The sequence below is a fragment of the Oncorhynchus mykiss genome, chromosome 2 (genome assembly GCF_057628025.1).
Source record: "Oncorhynchus mykiss isolate SJ-2025 chromosome 2, ASM5762802v1, whole genome shotgun sequence".
NCBI lineage: Eukaryota > Metazoa > Chordata > Actinopteri > Salmoniformes > Salmonidae > Oncorhynchus > Oncorhynchus mykiss.
In genome coordinates this window covers 45,013,293-45,033,083 of record NC_143023.1, presented here as the reverse complement: position 1 = coordinate 45,033,083, position 19,791 = coordinate 45,013,293, and the positions used below count along the sequence as shown (strand labels likewise).

The 19,791-nt window shown below is 41.3% G+C and overlaps 1 protein-coding gene across 1 annotated transcript in view; it reads left to right on the top strand.

The window, feature by feature from the left end:
* The window catches only part of LOC110501618 (membrane-associated guanylate kinase, WW and PDZ domain-containing protein 2), a 292,550-nt gene that overhangs the window by 111,795 nt on the left and 160,964 nt on the right, over positions 1-19,791 (top strand). The window contains 1 exon segment of the mRNA XM_036949610.2: positions 461-580. Coding sequence (XP_036805505.2) covers positions 532-580 — 49 coding nt within the window. The 5' untranslated portion in view covers positions 461-531.

Here is a 19,791-nt window from a genome sequence, read left to right as displayed (position 1 = left end):
TTGCCAACAATTGGCATAAATCATTTTACAAATACTTCCAGTGCTGCAACTGGATTCACTTCCTCATGCAACAAAAGAGTCCTGAGAACTTTTTGTATGATCTTTTAGAAATTACTTTAGACCCAACTCTTTTCCTCTCCTTTTCCGTCTTCTCAATGTTCACTGTCTCCCATCTTCCCGTCTTCCTCTTCTCTTTGCCCTGCTCAACCGGAGGGCTCCCAGTTCACATCCAGAGTCTGGTAGGAAAAATCTGTTGGGCTGTGAGCCGGCAACCAGAGGGTTGTTGGTATCAAATCCTATATGCCAACTCCTGCTGTTGTGCCTTTTTCCCCCTAAAACTGCTCCAGGCGCCGTGTCTTCAACCTCTCTGTATTTGTATGGCTGGTTTGGATAAAGGAAAATGTTTAGACAAATGTAAGTGTCTGTACCAATTTAAAATAATCTTCTTCTCCCTCTGTAGGTACCACCCGGCAGCCGAAGGAGGGAGAGGTGCCGGGGGTGGACTATAACTTTGTGAGCACAGAGCGCTTTATGGAACTGGAGCAAAGTGGAGCTCTGCTAGAGAGTGGAACCTATGAAGGTGAGTTCACTGACCATGACACTGACCATAACACAACAGTGACCAAGACACTGACCACAATCCACTAGCATTGCTACATGCTCCATAACTGCCATCCTGAAAATTACACATTTTGTCTTCACACAAATATCAACACACACACCACCACATTGGATCTCTTTTTTTTCTTTCTATTTATTAAGGATCCCCATTAGCTGCTGCCAAGGCAGGAGCTATTCTTCCTGGGATCCAGCAACATTAAGGCAGTTACATACAATCTAAAATATTGCATGACATTACATTTCATAACACATTGTGTTCCCTCAGGCCACTACGCTGCTGTCACATATCTACAATGCAAAATCCATGTGCACGTGTACGTAAAGTGCGTGTCTTATCATGTGTATGTGTGTATCTCTTCTCATTGTGGTGCTGGAATTGCATTTGAACTTAAGTAATTTCACTAAGACTGTGTGAGAGCTACAGTAAGGGAAAAAAGTATTTGATTCCCTGCTGATTTTGTACGTTTGCCCACTGACAAAGAAATGATCAGTCTATAATTTTAATGGTAGGTTTATTTGAACAGTGAGAAAACAACAACAAAATCCAGAAAAACGCTTGTCAAAAATGTTATAAATTGATTAGCATTTTAATAATGGAAATAAGTATTTGACCCCTTCTCAATCAGAAATATTTCTGGCTCCCAGGTGTCTTTTATACAGGTAACGAGCTGAGATTAGGAGCACACTCTTAAAAGGAGTGCTCCTAATCTCAGTTTGTTACCTGTATAAAAGACACCTGTCCACAGAAGCAATCAATCAATCAGATTCCAAACTCTCCACCATGGCCAAGACCAAAGAGCTCTCCAAGGATGTCAGGGACAAGATTGTAGACCTACACAAGGCTGGAATGGGCTAGAAGACCATCACCAAGCAGCTTGGTGAGAAGGTGACAACAGTTGGTGTGATTATTCGCAAATGGAAGAGACAAAAAAGAACTGTCAATCTCCCTCGGCCTGGGGCCCCATGCAAGATCTCACCTCGTGGAGTTGCAATGATCATGAGAACGGTGAGGAATCAGCCCAGAACTATACGGGAGGATCTTGTCAATGATCTCAAGGCAGCTGGGACCACAGTCACCAAGAAAACAATTGGTAACACACTACGCCGTGAAGGACTGAAATCCTGCAGCGCCCGCAAGGTCCCCCTGCTCAAGATAGCACATATACATGCCCGTCTGAGGTTGGCCAATGAACATCTGAATGACTCAGAGGACAACTGGGTGAAAGTGTTGTGGTCAAGTGAGACCAAAATGGAGCTCTTTGGCATCAACTCAACTCGCCGTGTTTGGAGGAGGAGGAACCTATGACCCCAAGAACACCATCCCCACCGTCAAACATGGATGTGGAAACGTTATGCTTTGGGGGTGTTTTTCTGCTAAGGGGACAGGACAACTTCACCGCATCAAAGGGACGATGGACGGGGCCATGTACCGTCAAATCTTGGGTGAGAACCTCATTCCCTCAGCCAGGGCATTGAAAATGGGTCGTGGATGGGTATTCCAGCATGACAATGACCCAAAACACACGGCCAAGGCAACAAAGGAGTGGCTCAAGAAGAAGCACATTAAGGTCCTGGAGTGGCCTAGCCAGTCTCCAGACCTTAATCCCATAGAAAATCTGTGGAGGGAGCTGAAGGTTCGAGTTGCCAAACGTCAGCCTCGAAACCTTAATGACTTGGAGAAGATCTGCAAAGAGGAGCGGGACAAAATCCATCCAGAGATGTGTGCAAACCTGGTGGCCAACTACAAGAAACGTCTGACCTCTGTGATTGCCAACAAGGGTTTTGCCACCAATTACTAAGTCATGTTTTGCAGAGTGGTCAAATACTTATTTCCCTCATTAAAATGCAAATCAATTTATAACATTTTTGACATGCGTTTTTCTGGATTTTGTTGTTGTTTTTCTGTCTCTGACTGTTCAAGTAAACATACCATTAAAATTATAGACTGATCATTTATTTGTCAGTGGGCAAACGTACAAAATCAGCTGGGGATCACATACTTTTTTCCCTCACTGTACGTGTTCGGTTTGATGCTACTCAAGGCTTTTTATCTGGCTTCAGACCCTGGCAGAGACCTACAGATGGATGATCTGCTGGTTCTATTGCCCAGTAGGAGGTAGGAGTCACCATTTAGACATGGGTCTCTTTTCTTTCACAAGGGAGCCCTGCATATACAATTTCATGACAAAATAAACAATTGAATACAATATAAAACAAGTATAATACAGCACAATGCAAATATTAAAGGAAAACAATTACATTCCTCAATAAGAAGGTACTCAATTAATATTTTACATTTCCAGAGCGGGCTGGTTCCAGTAATGAGGTGCTTTTAAACAATAAGCGGATTTACCTAGTTCGGGGGAAACCTGCGGAACCTCAAAAGAACCAACCTTGTGAATAGGTTTGGTATTTCTTGTTTTTATATTTTACCAGTGAAGTTATGTAAGTTGGAAGCTGGTGTAGTAGAGATTTTTAAACAAAAAGGGAATAAATAAGTGATCTACAGGACTTTAATGAGGACCAGCCAACTGTTTGATACAGGATGCAGTGGGGAGTATTAAAATTGTTACCTGTGATAAAGCGAAGGGCCCTATTGTAGACAGAATCCAAAGGTTTTAGATTAGTGACTGCTGAAATTTTGTAAATGGTGTCACCATAGTCAAGAACTGGCAGGAACGTTGACTGTGCAATCTGCTTCCTGCTATTTAGTGAGAGGCAAGATCTATTTCTAAAAAAGGGGGGCTGCATACAGTGACTTCAAACCACCACCAAGTCCCATATGTGCACGATATGAGACGACATACACCTTTCAGGAACCGCACAATCAGGGGTTGGGTTCCCTGGTGAGGCTCTGTCAATTCCCACATGAAACGCTGAAACAGCGACCATGTACACTTTTAATAACATGGAGAATGCCCGCCCCACACTGAAAAGGAACAATCGCTTTATCTGGGCAAAAGAGCGCAAACACTTGCCACTTATACGCATTTGTATTTATTAAGGATCCCCATTAGCTGCTGTCATGGCAGCAACTACTCTTTCTGGAGTCCAGCAGCATTAATTTAAAATATTACATGACATTTCATACCACTTTTCACAACACATTCATTGTGTTCCCTTAGGCCACTACTCTAAATCACATATCTACAATACAAAATATATTTTTGCGTATGTGTAGAGTGTGTGTCTTATCATGTGTATGCGTGTCTGTGCCTGTGTGTCTCTTCGCAGTCCCCGCTGTTCCATAAGGCGTATTTATAAAACATTTTAAAATCTGATTCTACTGCTTGCATAAGTTACCTGATGTGGAATAGACTTCCATGTAGCCATGGCTCTATGTAGTAATGTGTGCCTCCCATAGTCTGTTCATGACTTTGGGATTGTGAAGAAACCTTTGGTGGCATGTCTTGTAGGGTATGCATTGGTGTCCGAGCTGTGTCCTAGTAGTTTAAAAAGACACCTCGGTGCATTCAGCATGTCAACACTTCTTACAAAACAAGTGGTGGGGATAGGCATTCCATCAACGGGACAGTTGTAAATCATGCAGCGCCTTGTGTCATGATCACAGACTTTAGCGAAACAACAAATGCGGGTACATATAATTGTCTTATATTGGCTGAAAGCTTAAATTCTTGTTAATATAACTGCACTGTCCAATTTACAGTAGCTATTACTGCAAAAAAATGCCATGCTATTGTTTGAGGAGAGCTCCTAACAACAAAACACTTTTTCCACCGTGATAGGTATGATAAATTCACCTCTGAAAGTGACATTCTGAAATCTTGCTCTGATTTATCATCCAAAGGGTCCCAGAGATAACATGAAGTGTCATTTTAGATAAAAATCCTTTTTCATATAGCATGCACGATCGATTTTGTATTTCCACTCTTTCAATTTGCAAAGAAAGGAATCTGAAAATCTTACCCTAAACATTGTTTCAACCAGTAAAATCACATTCGTATTTATTCCTCAGAGATCCTAGAATGTACCAGACTTCACTCTATCATTAGGGGTGTAGTATATCCTATAGGACACCAAATTTGGTCAGAGAGTGACGCCTTCATGGCACGCTGATGACACGGGCGGTCTTCACTTGATCAACTGTAACTTTGTCAAATACGCACCAATCAGGGTCAAACAAAGCCAGCTAAATGGCCAATGAGCTGGGCTGTCGTAAAATGTAGCTGCTAACCTTGTGCGACAATAAGCCTTTTCCTTTTGGACAAAAATTATAAGAATATGGAGAGTTATGAAAACTGGTTGTTTCGCAAATGTTGAACTTGTAATATGGCTACTAATACTGGAAAAGCTGAATCAAAGTCCAAGTATACATATTTGACAATATTCTTGCAGAAAAATGGAATGTGAATGTTAATGTCTCCTTCATGATTTGCCCAAATGTACCTGGGTGACTTTACACTAAATGTCATATAGTTTGCTCATACTTCAAGTTATCCGTCTGAAACTTTGCATACACTGCTGCCATCTTGTGGACACCATCGTGATGGCTAGATGTGGGACCTTTCTCTTGCATTTCAAAGAAGGTGGTAGAGAAGAAAAAAGAAAAAAAATTCTGTTTTATTCTCCTACATTCAATTCACATTTCCATAAACTTCAAAGTGTTTCCTTTCAAATGGTACCAATAATGTGCATATCCTTGCTCCAGGGCCTGAGCTACAGGCAGTTAGATTTGGGTATGTCATTTTAGGTGAAAATTGAAAAGAAGGGGTCTCTCTCTATAAAGTTAAATCAATTTCTCCTCAACTTTGAGCCATGAGAGATTTATACGCAGATGATTAATGTTAGCTCCCTGCGTACATTTAACTTGTTGAGGATAGGGGGCAGTATTTTCACTTTGGATTAATTGCGTGCCCATAGTGAACTGCATCCTACTCTGTCCTAGATTGCTAATATATGCATATTATTATTGGATAGGAAACACTCTGACGTTTCTAAAACTGTTTGAATTATGTCTGTGATTATAACAGAACTCATAGGGCAGGCAATCTTTCAAACAAGAAGTGAAATTCTGAATGTGGGTCAACTTTGACGTCATCGCCCCTTCCTTTCCCAATAAGATATGGATATGGTACCACTTCCTACACCTTCCACTAGATGTCCCCATTCAGTAGAACGTGGAATGGAGATTTTGGTGTGAACTTTGACCGAATGGGAGTGGAAATAGTCACGGTCTTGGCAGAATGCAATTTCCCTGTGGCGCATTTCTCTGTGGGTGCCACCGTTGTTATATTTGGCTGCAGATGAAAACGTATGATCCGGTTGGAACGTTATTGGATATATATGAAAATAACATCCTGAAGATTGATTCTCTACTTAGTTTGACCAGTTTATTCGACCTGGAATATATATTTTTGAAGTTTTCGTGTGAGTTGTCCTGGACCAGCGTCAGCTTTTGGGCACGTGAGCTGAAAGTGCTAGCAAATGCAGCTAATTGGACACTAGTATTGGACATTATGGAACAAAACAACGATTTATAGTGGAACTAGGACTCCTTGCACTGCATTCTGATGAAAGATCATCAAAGGTAAGGGAATATTTATGATGTAATTTCGTATTTCTGTTGACTTCAAATACTTTTACATCTGAACGCTGTCTCAGACTATTGCATGGTAGGCTTTTTTCGCAACGTTAAAAGAAATCTGACACAGCAGTTGCATTAAGAACCAGTGTATCTTTAATTATATGTAGAACATGTATCTTTAGTCAAAGTTTATGATGAGTATTTCTGTTATCTGGAGTAGCTTTCTTTAATTCCTCCTGATATTTTGGAGGCATTTCTGAACATGGCGTCAATGTAAACCGAGATTTGTGGATATAAATATGCATATTATTGAACAAAACATAAATGTATTGTGTAACATGTCATATGAGTGTCATCTGCTGAAGATTTTCAAAAGGTTAGTGATTCATTTTATCTCTAATCCTGCTTTTGTGACTATATTTGGCTGGAAAAAATGGCTGCGTTTTTCCTTTGATTTGGTGGTGGTCTAACATAAATATATGTTGTGTTTTCGCTGTAAAACATTTTAAAAATCGGACATGATGGGTAGATGAACAAGATGTTTATCTTTCATTTGCTGTATTGGACTTGTTAATGTGTGAAAGTTAAATATTTCTGAAGAATATTTTTGAATTCCCTGCGCCACCTTTTCAGCTGAATGGGGGGGTGGAGTTCCCCTCGGGGATTGCCTTGCCATGACAGGTTTTAAGAGCCAGCAATGCTGTCCTGTTTAGAGCCAATTGTAATTTTCCGAAGTCCTTCTTTGTGGCACCTGACCACAGTAGTCCAGGTGACACAAAACTAGGGCCTGTAGGACCTGCCTTGTTGATAGTGTTATTAAAAAAGCAGAGTTGCGCTTTATTATGGACAGACTTATCCACAACTTAGCTACTGTTGTATCAACATGTTTTGACCATGACAGTTCACAAATCAGGGTTGCACCAAGCAGTTTAGTCACCTCAACTTGCTCAATTTCCACGTATTATTACAATATTTTATTGGGGCTTAGGGTTTAGTGAATGTGTTGTCCAAAACACAATGCTTTTAGTTCTTGAAATATTTAGGACTAACCTATTCTTTGCCACCCATTCTGAAACTAACTGCAGCTCTTTAAGTTTTGCAGTGCTTTTACTCGCTGTAGTAGCTGACGTGTATGGTGTTGAGTCATCCACATACATAGACAAACTGGCTTTACTCAAAGCCAGTGGCATGTCATTAGTAAAGATTGAGAAAAGTACATACTTCTCCCCATCTTAGCTACTGTTGTATCATGTTCATGACACTTTACAATCCAGGGTTACTCCAAGCAGAAAAAAAGCAAGGGGCATAGACAGCTGGCCAAGGGAATTCTTGATTCTACCTGGATTATGTTGGAGAAGCTTCCATTAAATAACACGCTTTCTGTTCTGTTAGACTCTTTATCCAGAATGTAGCACATATGATACCAGTCAAATGTTTGTATACACCTACTCATTCCAGGGATTTTATTTATTTTTACTATTTTCTACATTGTAGAATAAGAGTGAAGACAAACTATGAAATAACACATCATGTAGTAACCAAAAAGTGTTAAACAAATCAAAAGAGATATATATACACATTTTTTTTTTTTTTAGATTCTTCAAAGTAGCCACCCTTTGATTTTATGACAGCTTTGCACACTCTTGGTATTCTCTCAACCAGCTTCACCTGGAAGGCTTTTCCAACAGTCTTGAAGGAGTTCCCACATGTTCTGAGCATGTGTTGGCTGTTTCTCATTCACTCTACGGTCTAACTAACCCAAACCATCTCAATTAGGTTGAGGTTGGTTGATTGTGGAGGCCAGGTTATCTGATGCAGCACTCCATCACTCTCCTTCTTGGTTAAATATCCCTTACACAGCCTTTGAGGTGTGTTGGGTCATTGTCCTGTTGAAAAACAAATGAGTCCCACTACGCGCAAACCATGTCGTATCGCTGCAGAATGCTGTGGTAGCCATGCTGGTTAAGTTTGCCTTGAGTTCCAAATAAATCATTGACAGTGTCACCAGCAAAGCACCCCACGCCACCACACCTCCTCCTCCATGCTTCATGGTGGGAACCAAATATGTAGAGATCATCCGTGCACTTACTCTGCGTCTCACAAAGACACGGCCTTTGGAACCAAATATCTAAAATTTGGACTCATCAGACCAAAGGACATATTTACACTGGTCTAATGTCCATTGCTCATGTTTCTTGGCCCAAACAAGTCTCTTCTTTTTATTGGTATCATTTAGTAGTGGTTTCTTTGCAGCAATTTGACCATGAAGGCCCGATTCATGCAGTCTCCTCTGAACAGTTAATATTGAGATGTGTCTGTTACTTGAACTCTGAAGCATTTATTTGGGCTGCAATTTCTGAGGTTGGTTAACTCGAATTAACTTATCCTCTGCAGCAGAGGTAATTCTGGGTCTTCTTTCCTGTGGCGGTCCTCATGAGAGCCAGTTTCATCATAGCGCTTGATGGTTTTTGCGACTGCACTTGAAGAAACTTTAAAAGTTCTTGAAATTTTCCAGATTGACTGACCTTCATGTATTAAAGTAATGATGGACTGTTGTTTCTCTTTGCTTATTTGAGCTGTTCTTGCCATAACTCAAATGCATTAAGAATTAAAGAAATTCCACAAATTAACTTTTAACAAGGCACACCTGTTAATTGAAATGCATTCCAGGTGACTACATCATGAAGTTGTTTCGAGAATGCCAAGAGTTTGCAATGCTGCCATCAAGGCAACGAGTGTCTACTTTGAAGAATTTCAAATATTAAATATGTTTTGATTTGTTTAACACTTTTTTGGTTACTACATGAATCCATATGTGTTATTTCATAGTTTTGATGTCTTCACTATTATTGTACAATGTAGAAAATAGTAAAATAAAGAAAAACCCTGTAATGAGTAGGTGTGTCCAAACTTTGACTGGTACTGTATATACACACACACTAAAATACAAAAACACAGTCATGCAAAGTACAAATAAAACATCACGAATCACACAGAAACAGTTACATTCCCCCACAAATAATTCCCCCTAAAATACTTTTAACTAGGTTAGTCTGTTAATAAAAAATGATTACTTACAATGACCGGCCTACCCCGGTCAAACCCTAACCCAGACGACGCTGGGCCAATTGTGCGCAGCCCTATGGGACTCCCAATCACGGCTGGTTGTGATAAAGACTGGAATCAAACCAGCGTGTCTGTAGTGATGCCTCTAGCACTGAGATGCAGTGCCTTAGACTGCTGTGCCACTCGGGAGTCCAAGATGTAATGTGTTTTGAATTTTGTTCCAGCAATACGGTACATTAAAACTAAATGCAGATTTGTCTAGCTCGGGGGAGACCCTAGGAACTTCAAGAGTTAAATAATCCTGTGAACGGGTTAAGCAACTCCGGTGTCTCTGCTTCAAAAGAAAAGTTTGATACGACGGAAGTTTATAAAGTAGGGCCTTATAAACAAAAAGGGAGTCTTGTAGAGATCTATAGGTCTTTAACAAATTCCAACCAACCTTTTGATACAGGATGTAGTGAAGAGTATCAAAGCTGTCGCATGTTACAAAACTAAGGGCACTGTGGTAATGTCACGTTCGTTGAATGGAGGAGACCAAGGCGCAGCGTGATATGAATACATGTTACTTTTAATAAAGACGGACACTAAACAAAATATACAAAATAACAAAACAAACGTGAAGCTATAATATAAATGTGCATACACAGGCAACTAGACATAGACAATAACCCACGAAATACCCAAAGAAGATGGCTGCCTAAATATGGTTCCCATTCAGAGACCACAATAAACAGCTGCCTCTAATTGAGAACCAATCTAGGCAACCATAGACATACATAAACACCTAGATGGTAACTACCCCATAAACATACATAACTCCTAAACCTATATGGGAGGGTCTGGTTGGGAATGACTCTGAAGTGGCGGTTCTGGCTCGGGACGTGGACCCCGCTCCACTTCTGACTCGTCACACTTACTTAACCTGTTGGATCTCTAGGGGCGCTATTTCATTTTTGGATAAAAAACGTTCCCGTTTTAAGCGCAATATTTTGTCACGAAAAGATGCTCGACTATGCATATTCTTGACAGTTTTTGAAAGAAAACACTCTGAAGTTTCAGAATCTGCAAAGATATTGTCTGTAAGTGCCCCAGAACTCATTCTACAGGCGAAACCAAGATGATGCGTCAAGCAGGAAATGAGCAGAATCTCTGAAGCTCTGTTTTCCATTGTCTCCTTATATGGCTGTGATTGCGCAAGGAATGAGCCTACACTTTCTGTCGTTTCCCCAAGGTGTTTACAGCATTGTGACGTATTTGTAGGCATATCATTGGAAGATTGACCATAAGAGACTACATTTTCCAAGTGTCCGCCTGGTGTCCTGCGTGGAATTCGGTGCGCAAACGCCAGCTGCTTGTACTTTTCCATTTGATTGAGGGGAGAAACCATGCTTCCACGAACGATATATCATTGAAGAGATATGTGAAAAACACCTTGAGGATTGATTCTAAACAACGTTTGCCATGTTTTCAGTCGATATTATGGAGTTAATTTGGAAAAAAGTTCGCGTTTTGAGGACTGAATTTTCGTTTTTTTTTTGGTAGCCAAATGTGATGTACAAAACGGAGCTATTTCTAATACACAAATAATCTTTTTGGGAAAAACTGAGCATCTGCTATCTAACTGAGTCTCCTAATTGAAAACATCCGAAGTTCTTCAAAGGTAAATTACTTTATTTGAAGGCTTTTGTTTTTGTTGAAATCTTGCGTGCTGGATGCTAACGCTAATGCTAATGCTAAATGCTACGCTAGCTAGCCACTTTTACACAAATGATTGTTTTCCTATGGTTGAGAAGCATATTTTGAAAATCTGAGATGACAGTGTTGTTTACAAAAGGCTAAGCTTGAGAGATGGCATACTTATTTCATTTCATTTGCGATTTTCATGAATAGTTAACGTTGCGTTATGGTAATGAGCTTAGGTCTGTAAATAGAATCCCGGATCCGGGTTTGGTCGACGCAACAGGTTAATGTCTCTGGAGCAGGAACCCTCACCGCCAACCACGGACTAGAGGACGCCACTGGACTGATGGTCGAGTCTGGAGTGAGTGGCGCCTCTGGATTGGAGGGAGACTCTGGCGGATCCGGACTGGAGGGAGACTCTGGCGGATGCGGACTGGAGGGAGACTCTGGCGGATGCGGACTGGAGGGAGACTCTGGCGGATCCGGACTGGAGGGAGACTCTGGCGGATCCGGACTGGAGGGAGACTCTGGCGGATCCGGACTGGAGGGAGACTCTGGCGGATCCGGACTGGAGGGAGACTCTGGCGGATCCGGACTGGAGGGAGACTCTGGCGGATCCGGACTGGAGGGAGACTCTGGCGGATCCGGACTGCGGCCCATCGTGGTAGGTTCTGGTCTGCGGCCCGTCGCCGGAGGTTGCGGTCTGCGGCCCGTCGCCGGACGCTCTGGACTGGGTACTGTCGCCGGACGCTCTGGACTGGCGAGGCGCACTATAGGCCTGGTGCATGGTGCCGGCACTGGTGGCACTGGGCAGAGGACACGCACTTCAGGGCGAGTGCGGGGAGGAGGAACAGGGCGTACTGGACTGCCGAGGCGCACTATAGCCCTGGTGCGTGGTGCCGGCACTGGTGGTACCGGGCTGGAGACACGCACCTCAGGACGAGTGCGAGGAGCAGGAACAGGGAGTACTGGATCCTGGAGGCGCACTGGTGGCCTGGTGCGTGGTGCCGGCACTGGTGGTACCGGGCTGGAGGAGACCAAGGCGCAGCATTATATGAATACATGTTACTTTTAATAAAGACTTACACTAAACAAACTATACAAAATAACAAAATGAACGTGAAGCTATAATATAAATGTGCATACACAGGCAACTAGACATAGACAATTACCCACGAAATACCGAAAGAAGATGGCTGCCTAAATATGGTTCCCAATCAGAGACAACGATAAACAGCTGCCTCAAATTGAGAACCAATCTAGGCAACCATAGACATCAAATTTATGTAAATCCAAATTACTATGTATTTATATGCATTAATATGCTCGTTTGGAGAACTATCTGAACATGTAGTTAATCTGAAACATTCTTACGAGAGTTTAAAAACATGTATTTCGTTTTCCCCATATTTTTTTTATTTTATTTCACCAGGTAGACCAGTTGAGAACAAGTTCTCATTTACAAATTCTACCTGTAACAAGTTTTAAAATCAGCAAGGGAATACCCCCCTGAATTGGACAAAAATGATTGGCAAGATATTGGCATTGGACAAACCATATACACGATGTCCAATACCACCCAAAGCCGCATTGATTCGTGCAAAGTATATGGCAAATGCCATATGGCAATTGCCAATTGTAACACTTCAAAAATCCAACAGGGGGCGAGTGCACTCCACCGGGGTTTTTCATATTGGAAATGCAACCCAAGTCAACATCCAAAAGCAAAATTTTGAAAAAAGGATTTTTTCCCAAAAACTTTTCACCCCTTAAAAAAGTGCTTTCTGGGCCGTTTTTCGAAATTCTTTCGCTTTTTTTGTCAATTACACATGAGTAAGAACTGTATGAATATACTTTTGTCGAATTTTGTTATCATATTTTTTTTTTTTTATTACATGCGCATAAGGAATATGTTTTGTCCATTTGCAATATGATTTCATAGGAAGTCAAAAGTCAAAAGTCAAAAATGTCAAACTTTTATAAAAAAACTTCACACACCCTTAAAAAAGTGCTTTCTGGACCGTTTTTCAAAATTCTTTCGAATTTTGTGTCAATTACACACGTATAAGAACTGTATCAACATACTTTATTCGTATTTTATTATCATATTTTTTTGTGCACTTGTGCATAAGGCATATGTTTTGTCCATTTGCAATATGATTTAATAGTCAAATTCTTTTTTTTTTTTTTTTAACTTTAAAAACAAAAAAAAAGTGCTTTCTGGACCGTTTTTCGAAATTGTTTCGATTTTAAGACAATTAATCATTTTTTAATTTTTTTAAATTTATTTTACTAGGCAAGTCAGTTAAGAACAAATTCTTATTTTCAATGACGGCCTAGGAACAGTGGGTTGGTTGACTGCCTGTTCAGGGGCAGAACGACAGATTTGTACCTTGTCAGCTCGGGGGGTTTGAACTTGCAACCTTTCAGTTACTAGTCCAACGCTCTAACCACTAGGCTACCCTGCCACCCCAATGATGTGTAAGAAGTGTATGAATATACTTTGTAAAATGTTATTATCATATTTTTTTTTTTACTTGTGCATAAGGAATATGATTTGTCCATTTGCAATATGATTTCATAGGAAGTCAAAATCAAAAGTCAATTTTTTGGGGTCCAAAATTGACTGAACTGATGAACTCGGGACGGCCGGGCAGTGATAGTTGTTCATTTCCATCGCTCGTTAGGGTAGATTTCAGAATGTGACTTTGGTGATGTTTTTTCACTATAGAATCATATTGCGTTAAGAACTGAGTTATTTACGGAGGGTTTAGTATGTGTGTGTTATTTCAGAAAATCATAGAAAATCACAGAAATCTCGCAGAGCTCCGCAGCACACTTTAAAAAGATTCGTATGAACACCCTGCAACTGGATCTGTAACCGTTGGGAAAAAAATGGCTATTTGTGAACATCACCAAGTTGTCATTGTTCCGTTTCTCTTAAATGACGATAGATAAATGGCTGGTTCTTTTTTTATTGACACCGGAGGCTCCTTGACTTTGACCTGAAGTGGAAAAATAATTTCTCTATTTCCATTTTGGACCTTTAGTCCCAGAAAAATGGCCATAACTCAAAAACCGTCGAGGCCTAGACGCCATCTTGTTCGGGGCCAACTGCCCATTATGCCAAACCTACGCTCACCAAGTTTCGGCTTCGAAATATTTTCCGTTTTCGAGATAAGGCCCCGTCGTGATTCGTGATGTTTTGCCAAATTGCCATATGATTCCGTATGCCCTCTTGTGGGAATTTCCGGGATAGCGGAAAAATGGTCCAAAACTTGTTTATTTTATAAAACGGAAACCGAATGTCCGACAAAGTTCATTTGATGACTTCCCGGTAGGTCCGGCCCTACCGCACGGCCCGACGCCGACCGCGAATTTTACAAACGATTTCGGACGTCTAGTAAGGGACCGTACATTTGCAATATGGACTTTTTCACTAATCATACACGAAATGCCAAAATGTTCCCTTAAGGTATGCAAGGGATTCCTGCATATCTATGAAATATGACTGTAGTTTTGACGCAGCCAGATCAACAGTCGGGGCAATAGCATACATAATTGTATCATCCGCATATATATAAAGTTTGCACTTTTTTAACAGACCAATGGTATTTATATAAATAGTTAAGGGAACAGGTCCCAACATTGACCCCTGTAGTACACGTTTATGTACTTCAAGAAATTCTGAGTTTACCCCATCAATCACGATGGCTTGAGTTCTGTAACTAAGATAATCAAAGAGAAGTTGTACATTTACCAAGGATTCAAGAATCTTAGCTAGACAAGGAAGCCTTGAAGTGGCCCATAATTATTAAGATCACTACTATCCCCGCTCTTAGAGTGGCAGCACGAGAGTTGATTTAAATAGGTCCTGCTAACAATGTTAAATAAAACATGTGGGTTATTAAGCCAACCATGATCCAATTGTTCAGGCCCTATGCATTTCTTGTCTATTGGAAGTCAAGCATCCAGCACTTCTCTTTCTGTAAATAGCCTAAAAGAAAAGATTTTACCAAAATGTCTCGCATGATTCCCCTTTCAGCATCCAGCCCAATAGCATTGTGAATAGGCTTAGAAGTTATTTCAAAGAGATATCCAACTGAAATAAAATGGTGATTTGTATTTTGTATTTACTATCGATCCCCATTAGCTGTTGCAAAGGCAATGGGGATCGGGATCGATACGTACAGTACAAAATCCATGTGTACGTGTGTATGCATGTGTCTGTGCCTGTTTGTGTTGCTTCACAGTCCCCATTACCACATATGTACAGTAAAAAAATCCATGTGAACGTGTGTATGCATGTGTCTGTGCCTATGTTCGTTGCTTCACAGTCCCCGCTGTTCCATAAGGTGTTTTTTAATCTGTTTTTTAAATCAAATGTTACTGCTTGCATCAATCACTTGATGTGGAATAGAGTTTCATGTAGTAATGGCTCTATGTAGGACTATGCTCCTCCATCAGTCTGTTTTGGACTTGGGGACTGTGAAGAGACCTCTTGTGGCATGTCTTGTGGGGTATGCATGGGTGTCCGTGTAGTTCAAAACAGACAGCCTGGTGCATTCAACACGTCAATACCTCTACAAGTCAATCTCTCCTCCACTTTGAGCTAGGAGAGATTGACATGCATATTATTAATATTAGCTCTCTGTGTACATTCAAGGGCCAGCCGTGCTGGCCACATGACTGAACAGTAGTCAAGGTGCGACAAAACTAGGGCCTGTAGGATCTGCGTTGTTGTTGGTGTTGTTAAGAAGGCAGAGCATCACTTTATTTTGGACATACTTCTCCCCATTTATTACAAGACCTAGTTGATATTTAGGGTTTAGTGAATGATTTGTCCCAAATACAATGCTTTTAGTTTTAGAAACATTTAGGGCTAACTTATTCCTTGCCACCCACTATGAAACTAACTGCAACTCTTTGTTAAGCTGCAGTAGCTGACGTGTAAAGTGTTGAGTCATCCGCATACATACAATAGACACTCTGGCTTTAATTACATTTTTTTCCCCGTAATGAGGCCAGTGTCTGAATTAATTCATTGTGGCAGATTGGAGGAAGTAGAACCCTTCAGGGATTTGACAGTTTTCTAGAATTTTGCCAGGTTCCCATTACAATCTGAAAGTGTGGTTACATAATATTCAGATTTAACCTTTCAGATTTAACCTTTCTGTTCACTGAAGTTTTTAAAGGCTTCAGTTTGTGTATTCTCAAATCTCTAACACAAACAACTAGTGACTGGGTCACTAATGGCTTGGGCGAAAACACATGGAGAAAATATATTTGTTTTGTGTATTCAATAAAATATGATTAATCAGAGCTGACTTTGAAGGATCTCTCGGGCTGGGCCATGTAGGCTTAGTCACCTGGGTTAAGTTTAGATCAGTAGACATGTTTTTTAGATTGTCTGAAGCCTGCATTCAGGTCACCCAGGATAACTTCTTATTTAGTCAATTAAGACAAACCAGTTAACTCCTTGAGTACACAAGGATTAGCTGAGGGAGGACGGTAAGACCCCTATAAGATTTATGTATACATTCTTCCCCAGACAAAGGCTTAAAGATAGCAGCTCACATTCTTCGGCAAGGGAAGTGGATTGCAGTAAATAGACAGATCATTATTTTTATAAAAATGTCCACTCCACCACCTCTACCCGATAGACCTCAATATTAAGATCAGAGTCCAGAATGTCCCCAGAGATCTACGTTTCAGTCAATACCAGGATTTCTGGATTTGTCTGCATAGCCCAGATCTTGATGTAATCCAGTTTAGGAAGTAAGCTCCTAATGTTCAGATGCATCTACCCAAGTCCTTTACATTTAAAAAAAAAAGTCATATGGAAACTCAAACAGGCTACATTCAATAGCTGGTTGCAGGCCATGTCTGATGGTTGATATGGATATAGTGGTATGGTTATAAGATTGCACATTTGGTATATCCCTATTAGTAATGAGGAAGGAGAAGAAATTGGAATTACTTTTTCAAGGTTTGCACCATAGGGCCTGAGGCCGCAGCCAACGTCAATATAAGGAATTCTCAAAGTAACCAATGATGGAATGTTATAAACTGACTTACACAGGCTTTGGTTGCTTTCCTGCAAGCTCACTTCATGATTTGAAAACCGTGGGGATATTAATGTTTTTGGAATTAACATATGAACTAAAAGCACTGGGTGAGCATGCCACAGTGGGCTCCTCTTTTGAGCTAACAATAGTTGATCTAAGAGTGGTGTAATGAACACGATGGGAGGCAGAGAGCTGGTTTCAAGCGCAGGGCGCAGCAGGTGTTTATTTGCAAAGTACCACAGGAGGATGCAGGTAGCTGGGTCCAGGGGCAGGCAGAAGGTCATACACAGGGGGTCCAAAAAGGCAACAGTACAGGTAGGGAAAAGGCTAGTAACATTGTCCGGGAGATCAGGCAATAGGTAAATCTGATAGGCTAAGTTTTTTTTTTTTTCACCTTTATTTAACCAGGTAGGCTAGTTGAGAACAAGTTCTCATTTGCAACTGCGACCTGGACAAGATAAAGCACAGCAGTGTGAACAGACTAAAGTTACACATGGAGGAAGTAAACAATTAACAAGTCAATAACACAGTAGAAAAAAAGGGGAGTCTATATACATTGTGTGCAAAAGGCATGAGGAGGTAGGCGAATAATTACAATTTTGCAGGTTAATAACACTGGAGTGATAAATGATCAGATGGTCATGTTGTGACGGCCCTGAATTATTTTGAGCCGTCTGTGCTTCTCCTTCCAATAGGGTGCTTTCCCTTTAATTCCCAATTAAATAGCCAGCATCAGCTGCGCAAAAGTGGGGTTTTTTGATGGAGACGTGACTGAGGATGTGTTCCCGAAGCTTCTCTATTCCGGTTGTTTTGTTGCTGTTAAACATGTGTTTTGTAGCCTGAGAGAGTTTACCCAGGATCGGATCCACTCTTTGCGTCCGTGGACTACTCCTCTCTATTCTTCGTGGCCTTTCTCCGCTGGAGATCTGTTGGCGGATTGGATTGTCTGACTGACCGACTGACTACCACCTTTTTTGTATACGGTATTTCATTTGTTTTGATATGATGTATACGGTGATGATTTATGTAGTTAGATGTAGTTGAGGAATTAGTAAGAGCAGATACGCTTTAAAGTTCTGTGGTAAAATTGTTATATTGATTGTATGATTTAATACTGGGTTTACGCTACACGGAATGAACGGACAAACATTGCGTGACAAAAGTCACTTGAGTTCACTGAACTCCTTTACCGGGCTGGACTCTTTTTAGGCCCGAGGTACAGGACATTTCTGGAGGAACCAGAACTCATTGTGTTATATTATTATGTGTGTGTAATCCATTGATGTTGCTAATACAACCCACGCAAAAGAATAGTTGTTTTTGAAGTTCTTTTCAATGTTTTAAGGGTTTATGAAAAGTTGATTTCCCTTCTGACGTTTACATAAGTCCTTTGTAATGGTGTAGACTTGACGGACCAGATGGGACTCATTCCCTCCCAAACTAAAAGGAGAAACCAATGTTTTCTCTGGTAGGCACAACCTACCTGGCACCCCTATAAAAAATAACCTCAAGTCAAAACCGTTACAATGTACAGGTAGAGATATTGGTGTGCAAAAGAGCAGAAAAGTAAATAAATAAAAACAGTATGGGGATGAGGTAGGTAAAAATGGGTGGGCTATTTACCGATAGACTATGTACAGCTGCAGCGATCGGTTAACTGCTCAGATAGCAGATGTTTGAAGTTGGTGAGGGAGATAAAAGTCTCCAACTTCAACGATTTTTGCAATTCGTTCCAGTCACAGGCAGCAGAGAACTGGAACGAAAGGCGACCGAATGAGGTGTTGGCTTTAGGGATGATCAGTGAGATACACCTGCTGGAGCGCGTGCTGCGGATGGGTGTTGCCATCGTGACCAGTGAACTGAGATAAGGCGGAGCTTTACCTAGCATGGACTTGTAGATGACCTGGAGCCAGTGGGTCTGGCGACGAATATGTAGCGAGGGCCAGCCGACTAGAGCATACAAGTTGCAGTGGTGGGTGGTATAAGGTGCTTTAGTGACAAAACGGATGGCACTGTGATAAACTGCATCCAGTTTGCTGAGTAGAGTGTTGGAAGCAATTTTGTAGATGACATCGCCGAAGTCGAGGATCGGTAGGATAGTCAGTTTTACTAGGGTATGTTTGGCGGCGTGAGTGAAGAAAGCTTTGTTGCGGAATAGAAAGCCGATTCTTGATTTGATTTTCAATTGGAGATGTTTGATATGAGTCTGGAAGGAGAGTTTGCAGTCTAGCCAGACACCTAGGTACTTGTAGATGTCCACATATTCAAGGTCGGAACCATCCAGGGTAGTGATGCTGGTCAGGCGTGCGGGTGCCGGCAGCGAACGTTTGAAAAGCATGCATTTGGTTTTACTAGCGTTTAAGAGCAGTTGGAGGCCACGGAAGGAGTGTTGTATGGCATTATAGCTCGTTTGGAGGTTAGATTGCACAGTGTCCAAGGACGGGCCGGAAGTATATAGAATGGTGTCGTCTGCGTAGAGGTGGATCAGGGAATCGCCCGCAGCAAGAGCAACATCATTGATATATACAGAGAAAAGAGTCGGCCCGAGGATTGAACCCTGTGGTACCCCCATAGACTGCCAGAGGACCGGACAGCATGCCCTCCGATTTGACACACTGAACTCTGTCTGCAAAGTAATTGGTGAACCAGGCAAGGCAGTCATCCGAAAAACCGAGGCTACTGAGTATGCCGAAAAGAATATGGTGATTGACAGAGTCGAAAGCCTTGGCAAGGTCGATGAAGACGGCTGCACAGTACTGTCTTTTATCGATGGCGGTTATGATATCGTTTAGTACCTTGAGCGTGGCTGAG